General features: G+C 45.0%; 1 protein-coding gene across 1 annotated transcript in view; it reads left to right on the top strand.

Moving 5' to 3' along the window:
* The window catches only part of LRRC69 (leucine rich repeat containing 69), a 72530-nt gene that overhangs the window by 14536 nt on the left and 33176 nt on the right, over positions 1-24818 (top strand). The window contains exons 3-5 of the mRNA XM_074985705.1: positions 1506-1578; positions 9286-9481; positions 16186-16257. Of these exons, the coding sequence (XP_074841806.1) occupies positions 1506-1578; positions 9286-9481; positions 16186-16257 (341 nt within the window). The remainder of the gene's footprint in view (positions 1-1505; positions 1579-9285; positions 9482-16185; positions 16258-24818) is intronic.

The following is a 24818-nucleotide window of genomic DNA, read 5'->3' as shown; positions in this document are numbered from 1 at the left end:
GCTAATCACGGTGTACAGAAGGTTGATGCTAGTGTGGAAGAGTTCCAGAGAAAATTAATGAATAGGTGGTGCTTGTTGAAGTTATGATGGAAATCTATGAGGAAATTTAATTTTTTTGTCCAGAGAATTAAAATATTGTAAATATAGCTTAGGTACATCATTGGTTTCATGATGCATTTATCCAGAAATTTTCCGAGGTGGTCCACAACCTAGGGATTACCACATCTGCATGCATAAATCCAGCAGTTACCCAAACACAAAAAGATTATCTGCGGCCAGGCACTCAGATGCCTCAGAATATATTACAGAGATTTTGTATTTAGCTGTAACACTGTTCATGCCTTTCCAAGATCAGAAGAACAGCTCTGTGTGGTTTGAAATCTTGTCTCTCTCACCAACAGAAGTTGGTCACATAGGCTACATCTACACGTGACGCCTACATCGAAGTAGCCTATTTCGATGTGGCGACATCGAAATAGGCTATTTCGATGAATAACGTCTACACGTCCTCCAGGGCTGGCAATGTCGATGTTCAACATCGACGTTGCGCAGCACCACATCGAAATAGGCGCAGCGAGGGAACATCTACACGCCACAGTAGCACACATCGAAATAAGGGTGCCAGGCACAGCTGCAGACAGGGTCACACGGCGGACTCAACAGCCAGCCGCTCCCTTAAAGGGCCCCTCCCAGACACACTTGCACTAAACAGCACAAGATCCACAGAGCCGACAACGAGTTGCAGACCCTGTGCATGCAGCATGAATCCCCCGCTGCAGCAGCAGCAGCCAGAAGCCCTGGGCTAAGGGCTGCTGCACACGGTGACCATAGAGCCCCGCACGGGCTGGAGAGACAGCGTCTCTCAACCCCCCAGCTGATGGCTGCCATGGAGGACCCCACAATTTCGACGTTGCGGGACGCGGATCATCTACACGGTCCCTACTTCGACGTTGAACGTCAAAGTAGGGCACTATTCCGATCCCCTCATGAGGTTAGCGACTTCGACGTCTCGCCACCTAACGTCGAAGTTAACTTCGAAATAGTGCCCAACGCGTGTAGCCGCGACGGGCGCTATTTCAAAGTTAGTGCCGCTACTTCGAAGTAGCGTGCACGTGTAGACACAGCTATAAAGTATATTACCTCATCCTCCCTTGCCTTTATAACATTTTTTCCTTCACAAACCATAACAAAATCCCAATAATCTTACAGGCCCTCCACATGCAGAGCTCCAGTTTTGTCTGCAGCATTTGTACTTTAATTTAAGGAAGCTGAACTTTACTTGTCAACTAATATGGTTATTTGACAGGAAACTCACCTGTTGTAATTGTCCGCCTTTTAAGGACTCTACAAAGGTCAGAGTAGAAAATAGAGAGAGTAGATTTTTAACCTGCCAGGTATGGTTCATTATGTATGTGTGGAATGTGAAGACCAAGGGAGGGTGGATGTAAAGATGAATAGAGAATGTACATTTTATATTCATTTGGTTAGGATTTATTTCTTAACAGATGGATTAGAAAAATTGAGACTTCTCAATATGAACAACAACAAACTTAAATACCTTCCTCCAGAAATACACAGGTAATTTTGATTATTACGTAGTCTACTCTGTGTTGCCTATGTGCTGTGCACATATTCACGTACAGTCCTTGTGAACATTAGATGCAATATTTGCCCAGAATTATCACTTTGAAAAGCCACTAATTTCAACTTCTGGGAATGTTTCTGCTACATTTTCATTTACAGTTGAGCACCAAGAAATAAAATCTGTAGATGGCTTTTTGCTTTTAAAAGTGCTTGCTTCCCTTATACACTCTCACAGGGTACATCTACACTTGCATTCCTCTTTTGAAAGAGGCATGCAAATAAGGTAAACAAAATGCAAATGAGGTATAAATTTGCATATTTGACACCTCATTTGCATATTCTAATTTGGAAATAGCTTCTTTTGAAAGAAGAAAGCCAGTGTAGACGCTGCTCTTTTGAAAGTAAACCCGTCTTCAAAAGAGTCCTTCTTCCCTTTATTTAATGGGAAGAAATGTTCTTTCGAAGATGTGTTTACTTTCGAAAGAGCAGCGTCTACATTGGCTTTCTTCTTTCGAAATTAGAATATGCAAATGAGGTACCAAATACGCAGCTTTATCTCATTTGCATTTTTGATTTACCTCATTTGCATACCTCTTTCGAAAGAGGAATGCAAGTGTAGATGCACCCACACAGTCATATTACCTTTTTGATGATTTTCTTAAATACTTTAATACTTTTGACAAGAATGAAACATAATGCATTTTGGTAAATCTTCTGAGAAATAGGGTTCTGTCTTGGTTCCCACACCCAGGTCTTCTAGCTAGTAATTCTGATAGAACCAGCTTTCTTAATATTCTCTCTGAATGGTTGGCTTTTTTGCGCTATCGTTTAAAGTATGATGAACTGCAAAATTGGAGCTGTGTATGATTTCCTGTTACCAATGTATCGCTCATTTCTTGTGCTTTAGCAAATGAAACAGTACAGCTATCCTGTTTCTTTCTAACCATTATCACAGTCTCCACATTATCTCAGTCTTCTCTCATACCAAGAAACTTTTCAAGAAAGACTTAGTATGTAAACTTGTGAACATTACTGTAAAAATTTATCTTGAGATTAAATAACGTAAGTGGGATTATGCTATTATTACAATTGTGCCATTTAGGCAAGGTATTGCATAGGAGGACCTCTGGTTTCTTCCTGGGTGAGCGTGCAGTCTAAGGGTGCATCTACACTAGGAGCTAACTTCAAAGTTAGTAATGGTTGTAATGTTATTGAATTTGGCTCAAAATGTTTTCACATTGGAAAATGTTAAGAACCATTTCAGCAGAAAAACAGGAAATTATTTTAAAATCATCTCAATTGCATTCTGACAATTTTGTCTGCTTTTCCTGTCTTGGGTTACTTGATTTGCTTTTTCCGACTCATTCATGTAGGCTTTATTGACAAAGCCTGTGGGGCATCTACACACAAAATACGTTTTATCAAGTCTGTCGACAAAACTCAGGATTTCTTCTTTGAGTGTTTTCATGGGTGCTTCACCTTAAGGTGTGTCAGCACCGCTGGGCCCACTGGCCGAAGATTTGTGTGTAGCAGCATACTCCTCCCCTCCCCTAGGTGCCAGTGCGCACAGGGTGCAGGCACGAGATGTCTGTGGCACTTACTGCGCATGCGTGGGCAGCCGGCTCCTCAGTTCTCTGATTGCTGCTGGTTTCACTTGCAAGAGCAGTCCCTCCCTGAGTCACCTGAAAAAATAATCAGAACAACTTATTTTTAAATAACTACTAAATACAACAAGACAAGAAAACAATCAGGGAAATCTGTGGACATGGCTTCTCCCAAGAGGCTCTAGCCTCTTTCAGTGGCTCAGCTTCATAGCACAGCCAGTGTCATCAAAGCAAAAAGCAGTCAAGTAGCACTTTAAAGACTAGCAAAATTGTTTATTAGGTGAGCTTTCGTGGGACAGACCCACTTCTGGCTATGGTCTGAAGAAGTGGGTCTGTCCCACGAAATCTCACCTAATAAACTATTTTGCTAGTCTTTAAAGTGCTACTTGACTGCTTTTTGTTTTGATAGTGTATAGACTAGCACGGCTTCCTCTCTGTTACTATCCAGTGTCATCAGTTACACTAACACATGGCTCACCAGGTTTTAAAGAGTGCTCCTCTTGTGGCCTGTCCATTTCAGTTTCTGATGGCCACGCTCTCTGCATCTGGTATCTGGGTCAGCACCACAAAACAGAAGGCTGCTCACACTGTAGGAAATTGAGAAAATGGTACAGGAGAGTGAGGCAACAGCAGCAGCATATCTGACAAATCGAGCAGGGTCTCACATCTATGGACTTCCCCCTCAGGCATAGCACACAGGGGACTGAGGTGACTGATGGGGCTTTGACTGTGACAAGCCCTAGAGACAAGGGGAAATCCCCCGGAGCTAGGAAGAGGTCTTACGCTTCCTTGGGGTTTGTCTCCCTGATGGTGACATTGACTAGCTCCAAGCACTGTGCTGCTGCCCTCCCTGCTGTTAAGGAGGCAGCCTTGAGTGCTTCACCAAAACGGTGACAAAAGACGAGGGCTCCCCACTCCTCAGAAAAGACGGTGCAGCTCTTTGATACAGCCGCCATCCCAGCATTGTAGAACAAGATGGCAAAGAAAAGCAAACACTGGCTTTGGCAAACAGTACACCGGTGCTGGCAGCCGCTAACGCTGACAACCTGGCATCTGCAAAGTGTGCAAAAGCACTTACTGCTGCTACAGCCACTTCTCTCCTTTCAGTACCAGCTGTGCAGGGAGCCCCACTAATGATGCCTCCTCTTCCATTTATGCTGCAATATACCATTGCCAGGGAGCTCTCTGTCACCTCGGTGCTGTGCAACCCCTGCTTAGCGAACGCTGTTTACATAGCACAAGGCTTTCGCATTCACTCACTCCGGCTTCTGATTCAGCAAGGTCCTCTGACTCTGACAATGACATTTCTCCTCAGAGAACAGTGGAGAAATCTTCATCGAAGCCAGTACAATCACAATAGTGGCAACAGCAGTGGCTGCCCCCACCCATGCACCCAGCTGGCTTTACTGGGATCTGTGAGTGGTTTTTCAACACCAGCCTCTCCCCCAGCCATTATCTCAACCCCTACCAATGAACAGACCCCAACACACTAGTATCCAATCACTAGACAGGATGGGGATTTCAGAGGTGGAGGAATATGGGACTTACACTAGAGGAGATGATCGATTGAATTCTTCCCTCCAGTCATAGTTTTGTCCCTCATTGTCCTGCGGAGCCTCGATGATGCAACCGCCCTCTCCCTCTTGGGCGATGACTTCAGGACATTTCCAGACTTCTTCAGGAGGGTCTCAGACAGGCGTGAGATACCCCTTGAGATACACATAACAAGCTGACTAATATCTTACACTCATCTACCCTGAGCAGAGTAGCAATACCAATTAAAGAAGACCTTCTGGATCCAGCCAGGCTTCTCTGGAGCACTCCAGCCTCCATTCCACCCCCATCAAAGAGGCTGAATTGAAAGTACTATGTAGCCTCAAGTGGGGCTGAATTCCTCTTCTCTTACCCACCCTTTAACTCATTGATAGTAGAGCCGTGAATCAGAGGGGTAGACAGTAAAATACCAGATTCATCCCAGGAGACAAAGAGTGGAAAAGGCTGAATGCAGTGGGGAAAAAGTTGTAAGCTTCGACCAGCCTAGTTTCATGTTGCCAGTTATGTGGCACTACTTGCAAAATATACACACCATGCCTTTGACCAACTTCACACCTTTATGGAAACAATTCCAGATAACAAAAGAGGTCAATACAAAACCCACATGAGAGAGGGCTCATTCAAAGGACAGCTTTACAATCAGCTCTGGATACAACAGACTCCATTGCTAGGGCCCTAGCATCAGCAGTGGGCGTGAAGGTGGTGTCCCAGCTACAACTGTATGGTTTTCTGAGGGATGTTCAAACCACTGTCAAGGATCTTTCCTTCCAAATGTCTTGACTGTTCACTCAAAACATAACAAGATGCAACAAACCAGTGTACTTACCCATCTTCTTCCCTAAACCACATACCGATGATAGGGACAGAGCCACGCATACCCTCGATGTCCGGTGGGCCTTGGCTTTCTGCCTGCAGAGAACACAGCCATCCCGGAAGATGACCCAACTCTTCATCTCCCCAGGCAAAAGTCCCATGGCATTCCTATCTTCAAACAGAGGCTGTCTGAATGGATCTCAGGCAGTATAAGTCTCACCTACAATAAGTTTAACAAAGAACCTCTGGCAGGCATTCGTGCCCATTCCACACGTGTAATGGCCACCTCTACAGCTTTCTTTCAAGGTGTGTCCACTGAGGACATTTGTAGAGCAGCTATGTGGGTGTTTGCTCACACATTCACTCAGCATTATGCCATACAAACCTATGCAGCTTCACAGGCTGCATTCAACTGATCTGTTTTTTTATCAGCCGATGTACACCATCCAAAGGACCCACCTGCAAACCATGACACTGCTTTGTCATCACCTAAAGGTGGAGCACACACATGGACACTTGCAGAAGAAGGATAGGTTACTCACCCTGTGCAGTAATGAGTTCTTCAAGACATTGTCCCTGAGGTTGCTCCATCACTCACCCATCTCCCTTCTGCTTCAGATTCCTTCTTTGGCTTCTGTACCAGAGAATAACTGAGGAGCCAGCTGCTGTGCTTGCGCAGGAAGTGCTACAGGTATCTTGTGCCTGTGCCCTGCATGTGCGGACAGGTGGGTGGGGGACATCGCTGCACAGAAGTATATAGCCAGTGGGTGCAACAGCCCTGATGCACCTGAAGATGGAGCGCCCACAGGGACAACATCTCGGTGAACTCCAGTCCCTGCTCAGGGTGAGCTAACTTCTTCTTTCGCTGACAGTGTCCTGCCTTTCTGCAATGAGGAGTAACACCTTTGTTGACAGCTTCTGTTGACAAAAAAGTCACGTCGATGCTTCATGGTACCTCTGTCAACAGACAGGGCTTCCAGTTCATTGGGCAGCCCTGTTTACTGAGCTACTGGTTGGCCGTTCTGTCAGGAGATGGCCAGGGAGTCTGGCCACTCTCTGTCAACAGAGCAGATAGCTCTTTCGATCTGCTTTTGTGTGTGAATGTGATCTGTCAACAGAAGTTTTGTCGGAAGTTCTCTTATAATGGTAACTTCTGTCAGCAGATTGCTGTAGTGTCAATGTGTTGTGCTTTAAACAAAGCACACGAGATCTTTTATAGGGGAAAAGGCAGTATGCCACATTTATTGAGAATATAACAGTGTTATATGCTTTACACACACACACACACACACACAGAGTCCTGCCAAACAATGTTATAGTTACCAATCCAGAGCCTGGATCAATCTAGTGTCCAGCTAGACTGATCACAGAGGGGGAGCAGTGCCTTGTCAGTCATGATTCAATGCTCTCCTGGAGTTGGTGGCAAGATGAACCCAAAGTCCCATGGCAAAGCACCCTGCTTTTATAATCCTTTCCTCCCTTGAAGTTTGCTGTGTCAGTCTGTGACTGGTATGTTATCTTTTGATACCAATGGTTCTCAAAACATCTGCAAAAGGGTCATCCCGTAATCAGTTGTCCTTAGGAGTGCCCGCTTCATGCTTTATAAGCGTTAATCTGCCAATCCAATCACTTCTTGAGTGGGGATACACACTGATGGTCCTTCTCTGATGCCGTGAAGTCTGTCTTCACCCATGCTTCGCCCCTCCTTTCTTGGCCATCTGGCTCTGCGTATAACCTTTGCACTTTTATCTCAACACAGACATACCACTTTCACACGTAAACAATTCTTACAAGGAGTCCCAGAGAAAAGCAGAGTAAAAGGCATTGTAAATCAAACAATTAATGGTTCAGCCTTCAACATCACCCTGTAATCTTATTAACACAGACATAATACCAAAACTCTGTCTCTTACTTAGTTAATTCACTAAACTCTAAAACAGGAGGCATATATTCAATTAAAGAACTTAATCAATAAAATCAATAAATGTTACATGTGTTAATATGTTACCTTACATTGCTACCTTGTTAAGCTTAAAATTCAAAGTTTAAAAGAGAATAAAACTTTCATCTCCAACAGATGTAGCCATAATATGTAATTCATGATTCTTGTTCCTGCAAATGCCATATGATCCATGTTGTCACATGGTCAGAATGGGATGAATCTGGTGATAAAATCTTTTAAAAAATAATTGGGAACAGGAATAATAATAAGAAAAATATAAGTCCAGGTTATGTAAAGTTCTGAGTACCAATCTCTTAACTAGATGGCTTACTCTGAGTACTTGTATATGAATATGTCATTGATTATATCTTAATATGATTTTTTTAAAATTCTTTCATTGTTGCTTGTAAATGACATTTTCTGTAGCACTTGTGGGGAGTGTCTGTGGACACTCAATGTCAATGAGCATCTCATGGCCTGCAGTCAAATTGCTCACAGGCTGTAGGTTGTCCACCACTGAAATAGATATGCATCACAAGAGCAGCAGTACAAGCTTTGTCTTACTAATACTGCTGCAAAAGTATGTGAAAAGCCTATTTTAGAAGAACCACAGTTGAGAACAGTATTTGACTTTCCTGTTGTGGATGCTGATAAAGGCGCCATGTCTCACGGTGCTGACCAAGACCTTTAACTCATTTTTCATAAGTCACAAGTTGTTGTAAGGACAGTTTCCCAAGTCTCCCACAACTTGTTCGTTGCCTCCTGTAGGATGAGCATGGGTGTCTCATGAACACGCTAAGTCCTGGTGGACCATACAAACTTATGTTGGTACAACTGCATTGCTCGGCAAGTGGATACTGACAGAACTCCTTATGTTGACAGTACTATGTCAATGGGAGTGCCTAAGCAGATGGGAGAAGCTCTCCCCTCAGTTTACATAACATCTTCACTAAATGCTACAGTGTTGCAGCTGTTGTGCTATAAGTCTAGACATGCCATAAGTAGTTTATTTAATAAATATAAGTAGTAGAATGGATTTAAAAATAAAAGTATCTGTGGCCAATGCCCTTTTTTGGAGCCTTTTCTAAAAGCAAACAATGTGTGATTAACCACTAAAAACAGTCTTAAAACATTTGGGAAAGATGTGGAAAATTGAGGAAAGCTCAGAGAAGAACAACAAAAATGATTAAAGGTCGAGAAAATATGACCTATGAGGAAAGATGAAGAAAATTGCATTGCAAAAATGTTGCAAGGAGGAAGAAGTTGTTCTCATCAAGTTCTGAGGATAGAACAAGAAGCAGTGGACTTAAATTGCAACAAGGGTAATTTAGGTTCGACATTGGGGAAATCTTCTGAATCATCACAGTATTTAAGCATTGGAATATGTTATTGTGGGGTGGGGGAAGGAGCTGTGGAATCTCTGTTTTTAGGGATTTTTAAGAGCAAGTTAGAGGAACACTTTTCAGGAATAGTCTGGATAATATGCAGTTTTGCCATGTGTGCACAGGACTGGACTAGAAGACCTCTCAAGGTCTTTTCCAGTCCTGTGGTTCTGTGATTCTATAAAAACCCTTAACAGTTATCCCGCTATGGTTAGTCCTTAACCGTTAGCCAGCACAGAGTTCCATTTATGTAAATACATTACTCAATACAAAAGTATAATAAAAATACAAGTAGTCCAGGTACAGCAAATTCTCCAGTAAAAAGTTTAAATAAATTGATACTTATCAGGGACTATAGATTAAACATACCATGGCTGTTTATTGAAATGCTTTATTCATTTTACAGGTTAGAAAATCTTGAAAATATAAATTTAAACAACAACCAGCTAAAAAGCATTCCCAGAGAGCTATGCTCCTTGCAAAAGCTTTCTGAACTCCATTTGTCCCACAATCATCTCACCTCAATACCTGAAGAGATTGGATACATGTCGAATCTCAGAATGCTGTGCTTGTCAAGAAACCAAATAGGGATGCTCCCTGATGTGAGTAATGTGCTTTCAAAGACAGTATTTTCTCCTTCAGTGAATATGGGTGTGTTATGAATGAATGCCTATAAAGAGTTAAACCCATAAAGAGTGGGTTCTTTATTGGCAAGCAGCCACTTGAGCCAAGTGAGGGAGAGGGTTTTTTTTTTTTTTAAATTGAAGCAGTCACCTGCTAAGAGGGACTTTTTGTACTGGGGGCAAGGGCGGGGGGGCGGGGAGAGACGTTTAAGCCTGAGCCAGGCAAGGTAATTTTAAGATCTTTTTTGAGCCCCAACCTCCTGCCGCCGTATCAAGGCTGTTTCCCACTCTTCCACTCCTTTACAGGCATTCGTTCATTCATTCGTAACATGATATCTTAAGAACATATTTGAATAACACGTCTTTAAGATCTGAATTTTCAAAAAGTGCCTTTGTGATTTGGCTGCACAGGATTTATTGGAAGTCATTTATTGGAAGTCATTTATTGGAAGTCAGTGGGACTTTTATGACTAAGGCACATTTGATACTCCTAGCCTTATACAGGCCATTCAAATGCCCTTTCTTGACAAATATGGTGATCTCAAGTTTTTACAAGGATTAATCGATAGGTTTTGTTTTTACTCAAAATAGGACCAAAGCCTGACTGGTAAAAACAGAAAAGTAGGGTCCAAATTTTCAAAGAGCCCCATCTCAGTGTCTCTTTCTTTGTGAATCTAGTTTTGGCCTTGTAGCATCTAGGAAACAAAAACAAAACAAAATGAAATTGAAATATACATGCCCAGAACAGAATTAGATGCTTGGTTACCTTATTTATTCAAACATGCCATATGCATGTGCCAGTCTAGGTTTTAGAAGCAGGGAGTTAGACCATTTTTGAAAATGCATCCTGTTAATTCTAGAAAATCTGCAAAGAGGACTATACTTCAAAACATGCTACTTAGGCTCACCTGCTGCTCAGTAGTGCTCAAGAGCTTTCTTCATAGTGTCCTGGCTGAATTGATAAGAAAGGGTATGAAAATAATTGTGTAAAGGAGTGCAGTAACATCCCTGTCTGCAAAGAATCTAATTACATTAAATCTGAAGAGGAACCGGAAGCAACTAAAAACATAAATTCACTTCTTTGAGATACTTTGGGCAAAGACTTACATAGACAATGTCAGCTTCATGGTTCTTCAAAGTGATGCCATTAAGAGAACGTGTAGTAATTCTGTCACAGCCAGAAAGGATTCTGCATACACAAATGTAGTGTAAATGCCTTCATAATGTGTGTGTAGGGTGGCAAGTTTGAAGAAGTTTCAGTGGTGCCCAGAGTTCTGACTCCTCCTCCCAAACTCTCTCTCTTCAGCTGCCTAAGCTCTGGGTGAGAGTTTTGGTGGGAGAGGGGCATGTGCTTTGGGAGGGAGTTTTGGTGCAGGAGAGAGTGAGAGACTGTGCTCTGAGAGGAAATGTGGGTGTGGGAGTGGGTCTGGATGCAGGCTCTGGGATGGTGTCTGGATGTTGGGTGCAGTCTCTGGGCTGGGGTGGGGGTACAGAAGGGTGAGAGGTGCAGGCTGTGGGAGGGAGTTTGGGGGCTGCAGGGATGTAGCCAGACAGAATCCCCGCTTTTCTCTGCTCCATCTTGTCTCTCTTGGGTGCTTCAGAGCACCAAAGGGTTAAAAGAAACAGCTCAGCCCTGGAGTGCCTGGGAGCGCAGATGTGCTTATCGCAGGCACAGTCTTTTTGATGCTCCGGAGCTGCAACAAGAGACAATGGGCTAATAAAGAGCCGGGTCTTGGACTGCCCTTGGCTGAGTACCATCAGTTGATTCACCTAAATAAACATCCCAGATGGAGGAAAAATCTTTGGCCCATAAAGAAAGAATGCCCTAAAATTATCTCCACCCCACAGGTGTGAACCAGTCTTGTGAGAACTAGTGTCTCGAGACGAGCTAATTCAATTGGCACCCTTTTAGATAAGGAAGACGTGTACGTGACCCAATGGGTATAAAGTGAGGGTCTGGCAGCCCCTCTAACTGAGCTCCAATTACTTCTACCTGCTGGTCAGAAGGGTCTTTGCCTCCCGAGGTCCTAGGAGACGCTTGTTTCCTCATTATCATCGCTTCTTCCCAAGGGATTGAGTGAAAATGCTGGCCACGCCACATTGGTAATGCAGGGGTGAGAATAAGACCTGTTAAGTATATTGCTTTCCTTTTGTTTTCTTTGTGAACATTCAATAATAGATCTATTAATTGTTATATGCTAGCTATTGGCAACTAAAGAACAAAGTGTAAACCTTGTAATCTTTGTAACAAAGTATAAATCTTGTAAGCTTGCAACAAAGTATATATATCTTGTAATCTTGTAACCATAAGAGTTAAGTCTCCTTAGTCAATAAATAAGTAACTGGTTAAGTTGTAACCTGACTCTCCCTGTTACTGTGCAAGCCGAACACAAAACAAAGAACCCAACTGCTTTTCAGCTGCATTAAGCCTGGTCATTGGTAAGAGTGTGCTGAGAGCTGAGCTCTGAGTCATGCTGCCTCCATGGAGCAGACTCTCTGGGGCACCCATCAGCCACCCTGGCTGCTCGCTGCGAAGGGGCTTTTCCTGTCCTAGCAGTTGAAGACTCGGGTGTTAGGATCTTGGGGCATCCGTCAGCCTGCCTGGGATGCTCGCTGCAAAGGGACTGTCTGTCCTAGCAGTTAAAGACTCAGAGGAAAGTAAGGGCATAGGTGGTATCTTACCTGACCATCGGCTAACAAGGGAGGGCAGAGAAAAGTAACCTCACATACTTGTTTTTCTCTTAACACAAACTTCCACTTAGAAACCTTTCTTGATTTGCAGATGTGCTAAGTCCACTGCCTCTTGAAAATTTGGCCCCAGTTGCACATCCATCGGGAAATTTCATTTTTTACTTATTGTGCTTGTGGTTAGCTTTCATTTGTCATCCTGTCAAGCCAGAAGAAAATATAGTTTAAAAGAATCAAAATAAATACTTATTTTGCTTAGCATTTTAATTACAAATTGCTGTATTATCATTTATGTCAATGTATGATCATCAACTTTAGTTCTCAGGAATATTATACAGTGAGCTGTTTGGTATCCAGCATCCATGCGAGGTTCCTGGATAATCAAATATTCTGGATAATAGAGAGTACTCACTCCGGGTGGGAGAGCAGAGGAGCCTGCTGGCTGCACTCACACGCAGTGTGGAGGGATGCAGGGACACAGAGGGAGTTTGTCTCTGTCAGCTTCGGGGACGGAAGGGTTCCAGGTGAGAGGTGGCCAGCAGAACAAATATGAGTGGTACGCCCTGAGGAACTGTGCACCCCTGAGCTGTGGGGGCGGCAGTCAGGGATGCTTAGATACAATGGGCCACAGCAGAGGGCATGGGGATGACTGCGGCAGGCTGTCCCTTCTTGCAGCCACTGCTTATCCTTGTTACTGGAGGCCATTCCAGCTCTGGTCCCATTGAGGAGACTTCCTGCCATGTGGGCCCCCAGCCAACAGTGGGTGAATGGGTCCCTGCATTCACTGTCCTGCTGTCACACTCCCAGCAAATGCATTCCCTGCCCCATGCATGTGCCTGGGGCTGTGCTCCATGATCCTCATGGCTTGGCCCTTCTTCCTGACTGTCCCAAATGCTAGCACCAGGGGAGTGCACCACTGTGATCCCCAACACCTGTGCTTGGGGCCCCTTTGTGACCCATCTCCCAAGCACACATGGGCAGTGACTTGTTCCCTGAGCCCATCCCAGCCAACACATGCCTGGGCTCTGCACTTTGTCCCTCTGTGCTGCGTATTACTGCAGCTGGCCAGTTCCTCTGCTCTCTCTGTGCTCCTGCCCAGGGTCTGCTGAGCAGAGAACAAGTGGCATCAGGGCTGGGGTTTGTGTACAGAGCACAAGCAACGCCCCACCCCTTGGAGAGGGCAGCCCCTCAGCGCTGCCCTGAGTCCCTCTGTGCTTCAAGTGAGTGCAGCTGGCAGGCTCCTTTGCTCTCTCCACTCTTCCACCCACTGTCCCCTGACCAGATCTACTCGGCTGTGAGTTATGCTGGTACTTTGGGAGTGCCGGTTACTCAAATACCGGTTGAACATGAGTTTACAGTATTTAGCAATACTGTCTGTTTTTGTTATATTACTTTCACTAAAGACTGCCCCAGAGTTAACACTCATGTGTTTTATTAAATGCCACTGTTGGATTAAAGGTAAAAGGGAAACTAGCTTTCAAACACAGAGTCGGTCATACCCTCCTGCACTCATACACTCACACCGGCAAACTCACACAGGCAAAGAGTTGTATAGAGACATCAGAGGAATCTAAGGCATAGTGGATCTGGTGTGTTTGCCTGCAGTCATGAATCCGAGGTGGCAAGTTGATTGTATGACCCCCTTGTTGGCACAGTACCCGGGAGCAGTCAATACCGTCCATCCTGAAGGAGGCAGGGCCAGGGCCTGGGGTTACTTCCTGCCTCCCCAGCCAGCCAAGAATAACTCCTGCAGAATGGTGGTGATGGCAAGAAGAACCCCCTTATAGCTGTGCACCCATCTTTTTATATGTTTCAGTCCATAGCTCTTGTCCTGCCCCACTGCCCAGTGTGCTGTATGACCATAGCCCCATCTGGATGAGACGCACGGTGGCGAGGCGCGTCAATTTCGAAGTGCCACGGCCGCCCGCATGCTAATGAAGCGCTGAATATACATTTCAGCACTTCATTAGTAAACTTCGAAACGGCCCATGAGTTATTACCACTGTCTCAGGACTCTGTATAACCATGATTCATCAGCTAACTGCAGATGAGACTTTGATCTTCCCTAGGTGGAGACTCTTTCTCTTTCTTGGGTGGGTTCTTTTGCAGGGCTCAACTCCTATCATTGGCTACGTCTACACGTGAAGCCAACATTGAAATAGGCTATTTCGATGAATAACGTCGAAATAGGCGCTGCGAGGGTACGTCTACACGCCAAAGTAGCACACATCGAAATAAGGGTGCCAGGCACAGCTGCAGACAGGGTCACAGGGCGGACTCAACAGCAAGCCGCTCCCATAAAGGGCCCCTCCCAGACACAGTTGCACTAAACAACACAAGATACACAGAGCTGACAACTGGTTGCAGACCCTGTGCCTGCAGCATGGATCCCCATCTGCTGCAGCAGCAGCCAGAGGCCCTGGGCTGAGGGCTGCTGCCCACGGTGACCACAGAGCCCCGCAGGGGCTGGAGAGAGAGCATCTCTCAACCCCCCAGCTGATGGCCGCCATGGAGGACCCAGAAATTTCGACGTTGCGGGACGCGGATCGTCTACACGGTCCCTACTTCGACGTTGAACGTCGAAGTAGGGCGCTATTCCGATCCCCTCATGAGGTTAGCGGCTTCGACATCTCGCCGCCTAACGTCGAAGTTAACTTCGAAATAGCGCCCGACGCGTGTAGCCGCGACGGGTGCTATTTCGAAGTTAGTGCCGCTACTTCGAAGTAGCGTGCACGTGTAGACACAGCTATTCTGTGTTCATCCAGACAGGCTGGGTTTGGGGACTGATTCCCTTGCATGCACACATCCACATTCACATCTAAATCAAACCACAGACACACCTAACTTTCTAAAATGAAGTTTGCTACAATACGTTTTAAAATGGAGTTTCACTTGCAATAACAAATTCTTGCAAGGTAATTCTTAACAAACGACTAACAAATCATTACGTTACAAGAGCAATAGAGAAGTTTCCATCACATGGAATGGTACGAAGTTCAAAGGTTATACAGACAATAAATGAAAGTTCAAACTTATCTGCACATAATACTGAGTTGGGGAGAGACTTTCCATAACAGGTTTTAGTAGACTATTTCTGATTGGAATTATAAGACTTTCTACTACCCTTTGCTCAGCCACAGTGGACAATCAACAGTACGTACATCGAGGAGGAGAAAATAAGGTAAATAAGGAAATAAGAATACTTGAAGCTTGTATGTGATAGAATTTGCTGTGTCTAATACAGAGAACACGGGAACGCTGCATGTGCATTGCATACTGTTTGTTTTTGTTTTCTGTTGTTGGTAAAAGCCAGTCAATAAAATGAATTGAAGATGGCTGCCATGAAAGAAAATGTTAAGCCTCCTGTTAATATAATTGTATTTTGGCAATTGCTTTCAGCTGGTACTGAAGTTGACATTGAAAACACTTAAAAATACCAGCATTAAATAAAATCCTGTGTATTTGTTCCCATCGTGTGTTCCAACAATTATCATAAGAAATGAAAATTTAGTTAGATACTGAGATCTGAGAAACAACTGTAATATAAAAGTGAAGGAGTTCTATTTAAATTTTTTTTTTTTAAACTTGGCTGTGTGAGCCTGAGAAATGTGGATTTGCGGGCTGCTGTGGCTTCCTATGTGGTAAACAGGAAAAGCCTTGATGGGGAGAAGATGATACCAGCATTTTAAAAAATTCAGAATAAGGTTTGAGGAAGGACACCGGGGTGTGGGCATAAAAGATCTCTGGGAATTTTGAATGATAAAACCAAGTATTGTTTTTTTAATACCAAAATAATGGACATCTTCTTCCCGTTTGTAATTCATTTTCAGTTATCCTCCTATTTTCTCTTTTAACAGATAATTTAGTCTCTCTTTGTCACTCCTGTTGCTTCCTGATGCCCGAGACTGCTCTCTTGTCTTATTGGGATTTTATCTTCACATCCTCTATTTTAATTTTTCAGTATTTATGACATTTTTTTCTCCTCCTCCATCTAGGGTCTTTGCAAGTTGAGAAAACTAAGAATTCTAGATGTAGCCGGGAACAAAATTCAGGTTTTCCCAATAGCAGTAAGTATTACTTTCTATATCTTATTCTTTAAAGTTTCTGCTGCAGATCTGTTAAATGAATTATTTGGGTAATCTGTGTAACTTGTAGTCCATGCATGTCAAACTCAAAGCCTACCAAAAGCTGCACAAAACAGAAGTGATAACTTTCAGGGCCACCAAAGAAAATGTACTTCTATCAGTAAGTCATAATTATTTATTATTATAGATTATGTTTTAGGTATATTTTATAATTTTTTCAGGTTTTGTTTGAATATAATACAACAATATTAATTAAGAATTCAATACTTAATATAAATGTGTTTTATAATTTTATTATTAGTTAATCAAATTGGTGTAAAATTGTTTGTGTATATATAATAATTTTCAATTTAAATATAAATTTAAGAGGCTGGAGGAAAAAGGGAAGGGAGAGTAGTTGGAGAAATAGTATCAATAAGAGAATGAAACTAGTGGAATACGTTGGTGGGCAGATAAAATGGAATAGAGTCAGTAGGAATGTAGGGAAAATACACTAATGGTTTGGAGACAAGGTTGTTCAGATGGAGGGGTTGAAGAGGATGTGGGAAGATAAGAAAGAGTATATTGTAGAATCAGGGCAAGGGGATGGAGTTGGGGTAAGGTGGTGGTGGAAGGCAGAGAATAAAGTGTGGATGCATGTTTGAGTTAGAAGGGTAAATGAGAGTAAAGGTGATTGTATGGTAAGTGGGTTGCAGGGCTGTGAGAGGAGGGGCTGGGTAAAAAAGTGAGAAGGGCTGGTTGGTAATTGAGTGAGTTTATGGTGAGATGCACAATGATACTTGGCAGTGGTGGATTAACCACTGAGCCAGCCTGCTATGAACAGGGGTCCCAACCAATTCGAAGCCCCCATGAAAATAGGTAACCCTTTGCTGAACCTGCTCTGCCTGCCAGGAACTCCTGCTGGAGAGTGGGGCATGCCCTAACCCCTTCTCCCTGACAGGAGCAAAAAGGAGTGGGGGAGGGCACATGCTCTGGCCAGGACCCCTTGACCTGATAATCCACTTCTGAGGTGCGTGGACAGCAATGGTGGAGGGGGAAGGTGAAAAAGGGGGGACAAAAGGTGGTGATGGGGATGTGGTGCGGAGGGGGCAGAGAGGCTCCCTGCCTTACCAAAGAGTCTGTTGCTGAAGCTGTCCCAGAGGTAACCGGCCATGCCCCAGGCCCAGTGGTGGTGGAGGCTGATTTAGAGCAGGAAGAAGTTGGTGGGGGAGCGCAGGCACCAGAAGTGGGTGTACAGCATCAGCAGGTTGTGGCACAAGCCCAGGATACACAGGGTGGCAATGAGCAGCGCCAAGAACTCATAGGTTCTGGGGCTGAAGAGGGGCAGGTCCTCGTACCACTCCTGCTGCCCCAGGCCGGGCTGGGGCTGCTTCATTCCTGGAGTACATGGCTCTGGGGCTGGATGCCCGCAGCTCCTTGTGCCCAGCAGTGTCTCCAGGCTGGCTTCTCAGCAATGGGAGCAAGGGGAGGAGAAGCTGCTGCCATCCCCGGCTGGTCACTCATGGCACCCCATGCAAGCAGGCAGGGGGCGGGGCAGCCAGGCTCCCCTGCTGCACGTCTGGGGCAGGCGTGTAGGATGCACGTACATACTTTATCAACATGTAGTCACAGGCCACAAAAAAATTCAAATGCATGTTTGACATGCTTGTTGTAGGCATTGATACCATGAGTTTCTTAACGCACTGAGTGAACAGAAAAAAAACGTACTTGCATATAAACCAAACGCTCTCCAGTTGGACCTAAAAAAGACACAATGGCTATGTCTACACTAGCCCCTTCCTTTCAGAAGGGGCATGGTAATGAGCGAGTTAGGCAGATGCTAATGAGGTGCTGCCATGAATATGCAGCACCTCATTAGCATAATGGCAGCTGCGCACGATTCACACGCGCTGCTTTTGAATTGCACACCACCCGTGTAGACAGGGACCTTTCAAAAGGACCCCCAGACTTCAAAAGCCCCTTCTACCTAAAACCAAATAGGAAGAAGGGGCTTTCAAAGTCCCAGGGGTCCTGTCAAAAGGCTCCCATCTATGTGCATGGCTGCTATTATGCTAATGAGGTGCTGCATATTCATGGCAGTGCCTCATTATCATCTTCCCAACTCACTCATTACCATGCCCCTTCCGAAAGGAGGGGGCTGGTGTAGATGTGGCCAATGGCTGTTACTTAAACATTCCTTACAGCACCATTAATATAATTTTAATATTGCCAAATCAAGAAGCCAGAATTTTCAAATTGTGAAAATGTGTTTGGGAATTTTCTGTTATTAAGAGTTCTTGTTTGTTTCAAAATACAATCAAACATTTCACCACAATTTTTAATATTTAGCATGGTATTATGTTAGGAGAAATTTTATAAGTGGTCATGAAAACGGTTTTGATTTTAGCGTTGAATGTACTTAGTGTCACACCTGGATAACTGGTCCCTTGGAAAGTATAAGGATTAATTAGCTACTAAAACATGCAGGAGAGTCCAAACAAAAGTCCCACTCATGTGGTGGGGTTTGTAGGTCACAATTTATATGTTTTCTGGAGTCCTTTGACCTCGTGAGAAGGAAATAATTTGATATACCACTAAACAGTACATAAGTTCTTTCCGCTGCATTGCACTTTCTGTTTATGGTGTAATCTTGTGTGTATGTTTGTTTAGTGGCTGTTTTGGCTCAAGCCATTCAATAGTCTGGCTTCTGACTCTTTTGGCACTAATCAGGTGAAATGGGGGAAAGAAGTCCTTTTGTTTCAGCAACTCTAACTTTTTTCTGAGTTTATTTCGTTGTTATGCCTGTAACATACATTATTTGTCATTTGTAACCTGTTATACAGAGGGCATTGGAGAACCTTACCTTCCCACCAGTATTCCAATTCTCTGCACGGCATATGGAAAGTGCCTACATTTTATATAAGTGCCTGGAAATAAAGAAATTGTGCAACACCCTCCTCCATCGCTCACAAAGCAAGCAACCCCCAACTAAAAAAATACGTATGGTAGAGGTAGTTTGAAAATTAATATATGTAGGCTGAATGTACACATGCATTAACAGCAATAGCGACCTTATGGCACTAGGAAATTACTTTATTATGCTCAGGCACCAAAGTAATTTAGTAGATCCCTCAAGTGCTTATTATCAGAGGACTCATTTACAGCTTGGTACACTTACAAAACAGGAGGAAAGTTCAGTGTTTTATATAGGACAAAGTAAGAATAGTTTGAGTTTATTAATTTCAGGCCTGCAGACTCTAAACTCTTAACATGAACTATTCTGTATTCACACAGGTAGGTCTACTCATATCTTGAATAAGCACTACTTGCTTTGTACCCAACGCCAAAAATCATTTCATATGTAGAGTTTTGTGAATTTAGAATTGTGCCCTATAGACAGTGGCTCACCTTTTAGGTTAGGTTGGAGCTAACTCCAGAGCAAGTTCCAGGAAAAGTCAGAACTCCCTGGTGAACAAAAGGAGTATGCCTACTGCTTTGCCTCTTTCAAGGATGGAGCCTGCTCCACTTTACACTCATCCCTCGCTATGCGAGCACAATTAGGCTACGTCTACACGTGAAGCCAACATCGAAATAGCTTATTTCGATGTAGCAACTACACGTCCTCCAGGGCTGGCAACGTCGATGTTCAACTTCGACGCTGCGCGGCACCACATCGAAATAGGCGCTGCCAGGGAACGTCTGCACGCCAAAGTAGCACACATCAAAATAAGGGTGCCAGGCACAGCTGCAGACAGGGTCACAGGGCGGACTCAACAGCAAGCCACTCCCTTAAAGGGCCCCTCCCAGACACAGTTGCACTAAACAACACAAGATACACAGAGCTGACAACTGGTTGCAGACCCTGTGCCTGCAGCATGGATCCCCATCTGCCGCAGCAGCAGCCAGAAGCCCTGGGCTAAGGGCTGCTGCCCACGGTGACCATAGAGCCCCGCAGGGGCTGGAGGGAGAGCGTCTCTCAACCCCTCAGCTGATGGCCGCCATGGCGGACCCCGCTATTTCGAAGTTGTGGGACGCGCAACGACTACACGGTCCCTACTTCGACGTTGAACGTCGAAGTAGGGCGCTATTCCTATCCCCTCATGGGGTTAGCGACTTCGACGTCTCGCCGCCTAACGTCGAAGTTAACTTCGAAATAGCGCCCGACGCGTGTAGCCGTGACGGGCGCTATTTCGAAGTTAGTGCCGCTACTTCGAAGTAGCATGCACGTGTAGACATGGCTTTAGTTCCCAGCTTTCTGCTCATAGGCAAAAACTCATAAGAGGGACACAAAATTACCATTAAATACACTTTAAAGCCTGTGATTGGTTCCTGGTACTCCTAACTCGGGGAAGGAGTGGCAGCATGTGGCGCTGCATTTGAAAGGTAAGTGAACCTTGGGTTGGGGGGTTGGAGAGGCTTAAAGACTGGGGGCAGTTTGGGGCCATGAGCGGGAGGGAGGGTTAAAACCTGGTGGCGGTTCCAGTGGAGGGGGTGGCAGCTCCTTCCTCTGGGCTGCCGCGTTACTTGTGGAGGGTGCGGCAGTCCGGGGAGTTCGGGGATTGGGCTAAGTTGGGTGTTGGGAGTGGGCCGGGCCAGAGGTGTCTGGGGGGAGTTGTGGGCCGGGGGTGTTGGGAGCAGGCTGGGGGGTGGGGGGGCTGTGGATCTCCCCACCCCCCAGCTAGGGACTCCACGGCTGGCTTCACTCTAGCTGCGGGGCTGTGGGTCTCCCCCCCCATCCCCCCGGCCAGGGACCGCATGGTTGGAGCAGAGCCAACCGCAGGGCTGTGGGTCTCTCCACCCCCTTGGCCAGGGACTCTGTGGCTGGTTCATATGAGTGGGGAAAGTTTACTTGTTTTGTGAACAAAGGTAGGTATGTATGTCCCTCGTTTTAGCGAGTACATGAAAGTAAAGTGCTCGTTAAATGAGGGGTGAGTGTACATAGCTTCCTGGGGTTTGCTGACTGGTGGTGTCAAGGTGCTTCAGCAATCCCAGTTCTTCTTTACCCTTTTGTGTAGTTTGTGGTAAGATGAAACTAACTTTGGGTAGTTCATGGATTGCTGTTATGCCTACTGGGCAAAGTGCATTCTTGCAACCTTGCCCATATTTTGCTACCTGCAGACCAGCTGGCAATAATGTGGCCCTTAATTGCAGCTCTTTGGATTGATTTTAATAGCAACCATTTGGGAGTCTGAATTTGCGAACATTTCTCAAACTAGCCAATGCTCACGGATTTTGTTCTAGTTTTTGCTGTCTAGGTGATTGTTGCATGAATCATTTAGCTACTTCAGTACATTTTTCCACAACTATTAGGCAATCATCAGGGCTGTTGTATGTTTTTCTGTTTCTGGAGTCTTGGTTGATTCACCAAAGTTAAAACTTGTCTGAGAAGCTGCTTGAACTTGAGAAAACAGGGATAGAATAAAGGGAGCGATAATGGAGTAAAGCAGCGGTTCCAACCTTTTAAAGCCTAAGATTATTTCTGAATTTAAGTGCAATCTAGGATCTACCTCTACCCCAAATACGCTTGCCCCAACTCCTTCCCCCTTTCTCTGAAGCCCCACCTCTTCCCCTCTCCCCTTTTCCAAGGCCTAGCCCTGCTCACTCAATGCCCTTTTCCTTCTTCCATCCTCACTCGCTTTCACCAGGCTGGGGCAAAGGGTTGGGGGTGCAGGCTCTGGTCTTCAGCCAAGGGATTCAGAGTGTGGGAGAAGCTCTGGGCTAAGCCTGAGGCAGGATATTGGGGTGTGAGTAGGTTCAGGGCTGGTGCAGTGGTTCAGAATGTGGGCTCTGGCAGGGCCTTGCTTATCTCAAGTGGTACCTGTATGCTGATGCAGGGGGGCTAAGGCAGGCTCACTTCTGCTGTGGCTCTTTGCCCCTCCCTGGGGAAGAGTGGTAGGTGGTTCAGCATGCTGCCCTCCATCCACAAGCACTGCCCCCACATCTTCTATTTGCTGTGATTTCCCACTCTGGGCCAGTGGCAGCTGCTGGGGTGGTGCCCGCAGTCAAAGGCAGCATGTGGAAACCCCCGGCCCTGCTTTCCCCAGGGGCTGCAGGGATGTATCAGCTGTTTCCAGAAGCAGTGCAAGGCTGGGGCTGGGAGAGTCTTCCTTAGCCCTGCTGTGCTGCTGGACTCTTAGGCTATGGTTAGAATGTGTCTGTCTGTCAACAACAAGCTGTATACTCACACCAACATGCAAGTGTACAGAGCCTGCATCCTCAGCACCCTCCTTTACGGCAGCGAGACTTGGACCCTGTATGCCCGCCAGGAAAAGAGGCTGAACGTCTTCCACTTGGGCTGCCTCAGGCACATCCTTGGAATATCATGGAAGGACAGAGTGACCAACACTGCCGTCCTCAAGCAAGCTGGAATCCCAACTATGCACACCCTCCTCAGGCAGCAGTGGCTCCGCTGGCTTGGCCACGTCCACAGGATGAATGATGGAAGGATCCCAAAAGACATCCTGTATGGCGCGCTATCCTCTGGCAAAAGACCTCCCGGACACCCCCAGCTGCGCTACAAAGATGTTAGCAAGAGAGACCTCAGGGAAGCAGACATCAAGCCAGACAGCTGGGAGGAGCTGGCAGACGATCGCAGCAGAAGGAGGCAGGAACTATACAAGGGCCTTCAGAAGGGTGAGTTGAGGATCACACAGCTAGCAAAGGAGAAGCGAGCCCACAGAAAGCACAGCAAGGACCTGCCAGACACCCATTACATATGCAACAGATGCAGCAAGGACTGTCACTCTTGTGTGGGTCTTCACAGTCTCAGCTGACGCTGCAAATGAGGATGCCAAACGGAACTACGAAGGGCGCGATCCATAGTCTACGTAGACTGAAGGATGCTACTACTACTACTACTAGACTGTGTCTGTGCACAATGCAAATTGTGTAAATTATTTCAAAATACCTCCTTCTGAACTTGGTACTGTCCAAATGGCACCAAAGTTTGGAATAAACAGCTGTTCTGAAAATTTCGTTACCCCTCTCACAATGAGGAGTAGCAGAACTGGAATACCACACTCAAAATGGTAGCACTGTTTTGAGCACGGGGGAAAGCCACAGGATTATTTTGGGATACCTTTGTATCCTGAAATAGCTTCTACAGTCTAAACATAGCCTTAGTGGCTGATCTGCTGATTTGGCTGCAGGAGCCTCCAGGAGACTCCCAGCCAGTGTTCCGCACGAGTGGAAACATTAAAATAAATTAATTTTGTTATGGGCACCAATAGTGAGGTAGGGTGCAGATGTGCATCATCAGTAGATACCAAAACCGAAAATATGTATCTTCTAAAAATTATTATGGGATAATTACTCAGTCCAAGGCAGGTTAGGCATTTTAGAACTCATTACTCAAAGAATTAAATGTAACCAGGAGAGAAACAAATATGAAATGCACAGACCAGTCAAAAACCTAAACTAACACTCTTTGAAAGAAGTAAAAAGTAACACAAACAGTATGTGTTGTGTTCAGGGGTGAATATGAAAGACAGGGTGTGTTTGTGTGAGTGACAGGGACACACATTGTGTGTGAGAATGGCAGAGATTTCCATTGCCCTTTTAAATATGATGAGCAGTTCAGACACAGGAGCAGCTGCCAGCAATTTCCTTCCATTCCGAGCCCTCTCATGTCCTGTGGAGATACTGGGTTCAAGGGTGGGGAGATGGGGGCAGCTAATATGTGCACCTTCTTCCTCTACCTCCTCCATCCTGCACAGCAAGTAGGATCCTCCCGGGAGGTAGCTCCAAGACAGAGAGCAGGAGAAGCACAATTAGGGGGAGGGGCAGCTGAAGTGCCCACACTTGATAGCCTACCAGCCAAACCAGTCAGGATCACCTGTAAGAGGTTCCAAGATCGACCGGTTGGTGTATCTCGTGGTTGGTGAGCCCTGAAGTAAAAGTTTCAGTTTGTGGTTCTGTGTTGTTAGTTCAAAATGTAAATATGATCCTCTTCAGTGGCAAAATATTATTTTAAGGAAAAATATGTACTGAAAATTCAGTCTAAATAGTAAGTGTCTGAACAGCTTTAATTTTGATGCCTAGATACAAAGATTTTTCATAGTACAGAACTAAATGGGGGAGGCTAACCTCAAATAGGAGATGGGAGGTTCAGCATTCAAAGTCTAAATTTCTTCTTCAGTAATAATAGCCCCCCCAACAAGTGGGGATAAAATTTGTGTAATGGAAAAAGGAAATCTGATAAAGCTGTAGCATAAACATTGCTAGCAAAAACAATTAGAAGTCCTGTGACATCATGTAGACCAACAGATTTATTGGAGCATAAGGTTTTATGAGCAAAGACCCACTTCGTCAGAGACCAGAAAAATTAATCTGGAATACTTCAAGGCCTTTTTTTCTTTTAAACAAAAAAAGCATGTTTAAATATATATAGGCAGAAATCTTCAGTATATAAACATTCATTTGTGTGACAAAATCATTTCAAAACTTTATGACAAGGTTTTTAGGACTCTTTTAACAGAATTCTTCAGCCCTGTGACTATATTTTCATAAAGAAATTGAGAAGAGCTTTGTCAGATGACACAATAAGCCTTAAAGCCTTAAGGAGG

This window comes from Carettochelys insculpta, chromosome 2, assembly GCF_033958435.1.
Source record: "Carettochelys insculpta isolate YL-2023 chromosome 2, ASM3395843v1, whole genome shotgun sequence".
Classification (NCBI taxonomy): Eukaryota; Metazoa; Chordata; order Testudines; family Carettochelyidae; genus Carettochelys; species Carettochelys insculpta.
The sequence above is the reverse complement of the archived record's forward strand: the minus strand, read 5'-3'. Positions and strand labels throughout refer to the sequence as shown.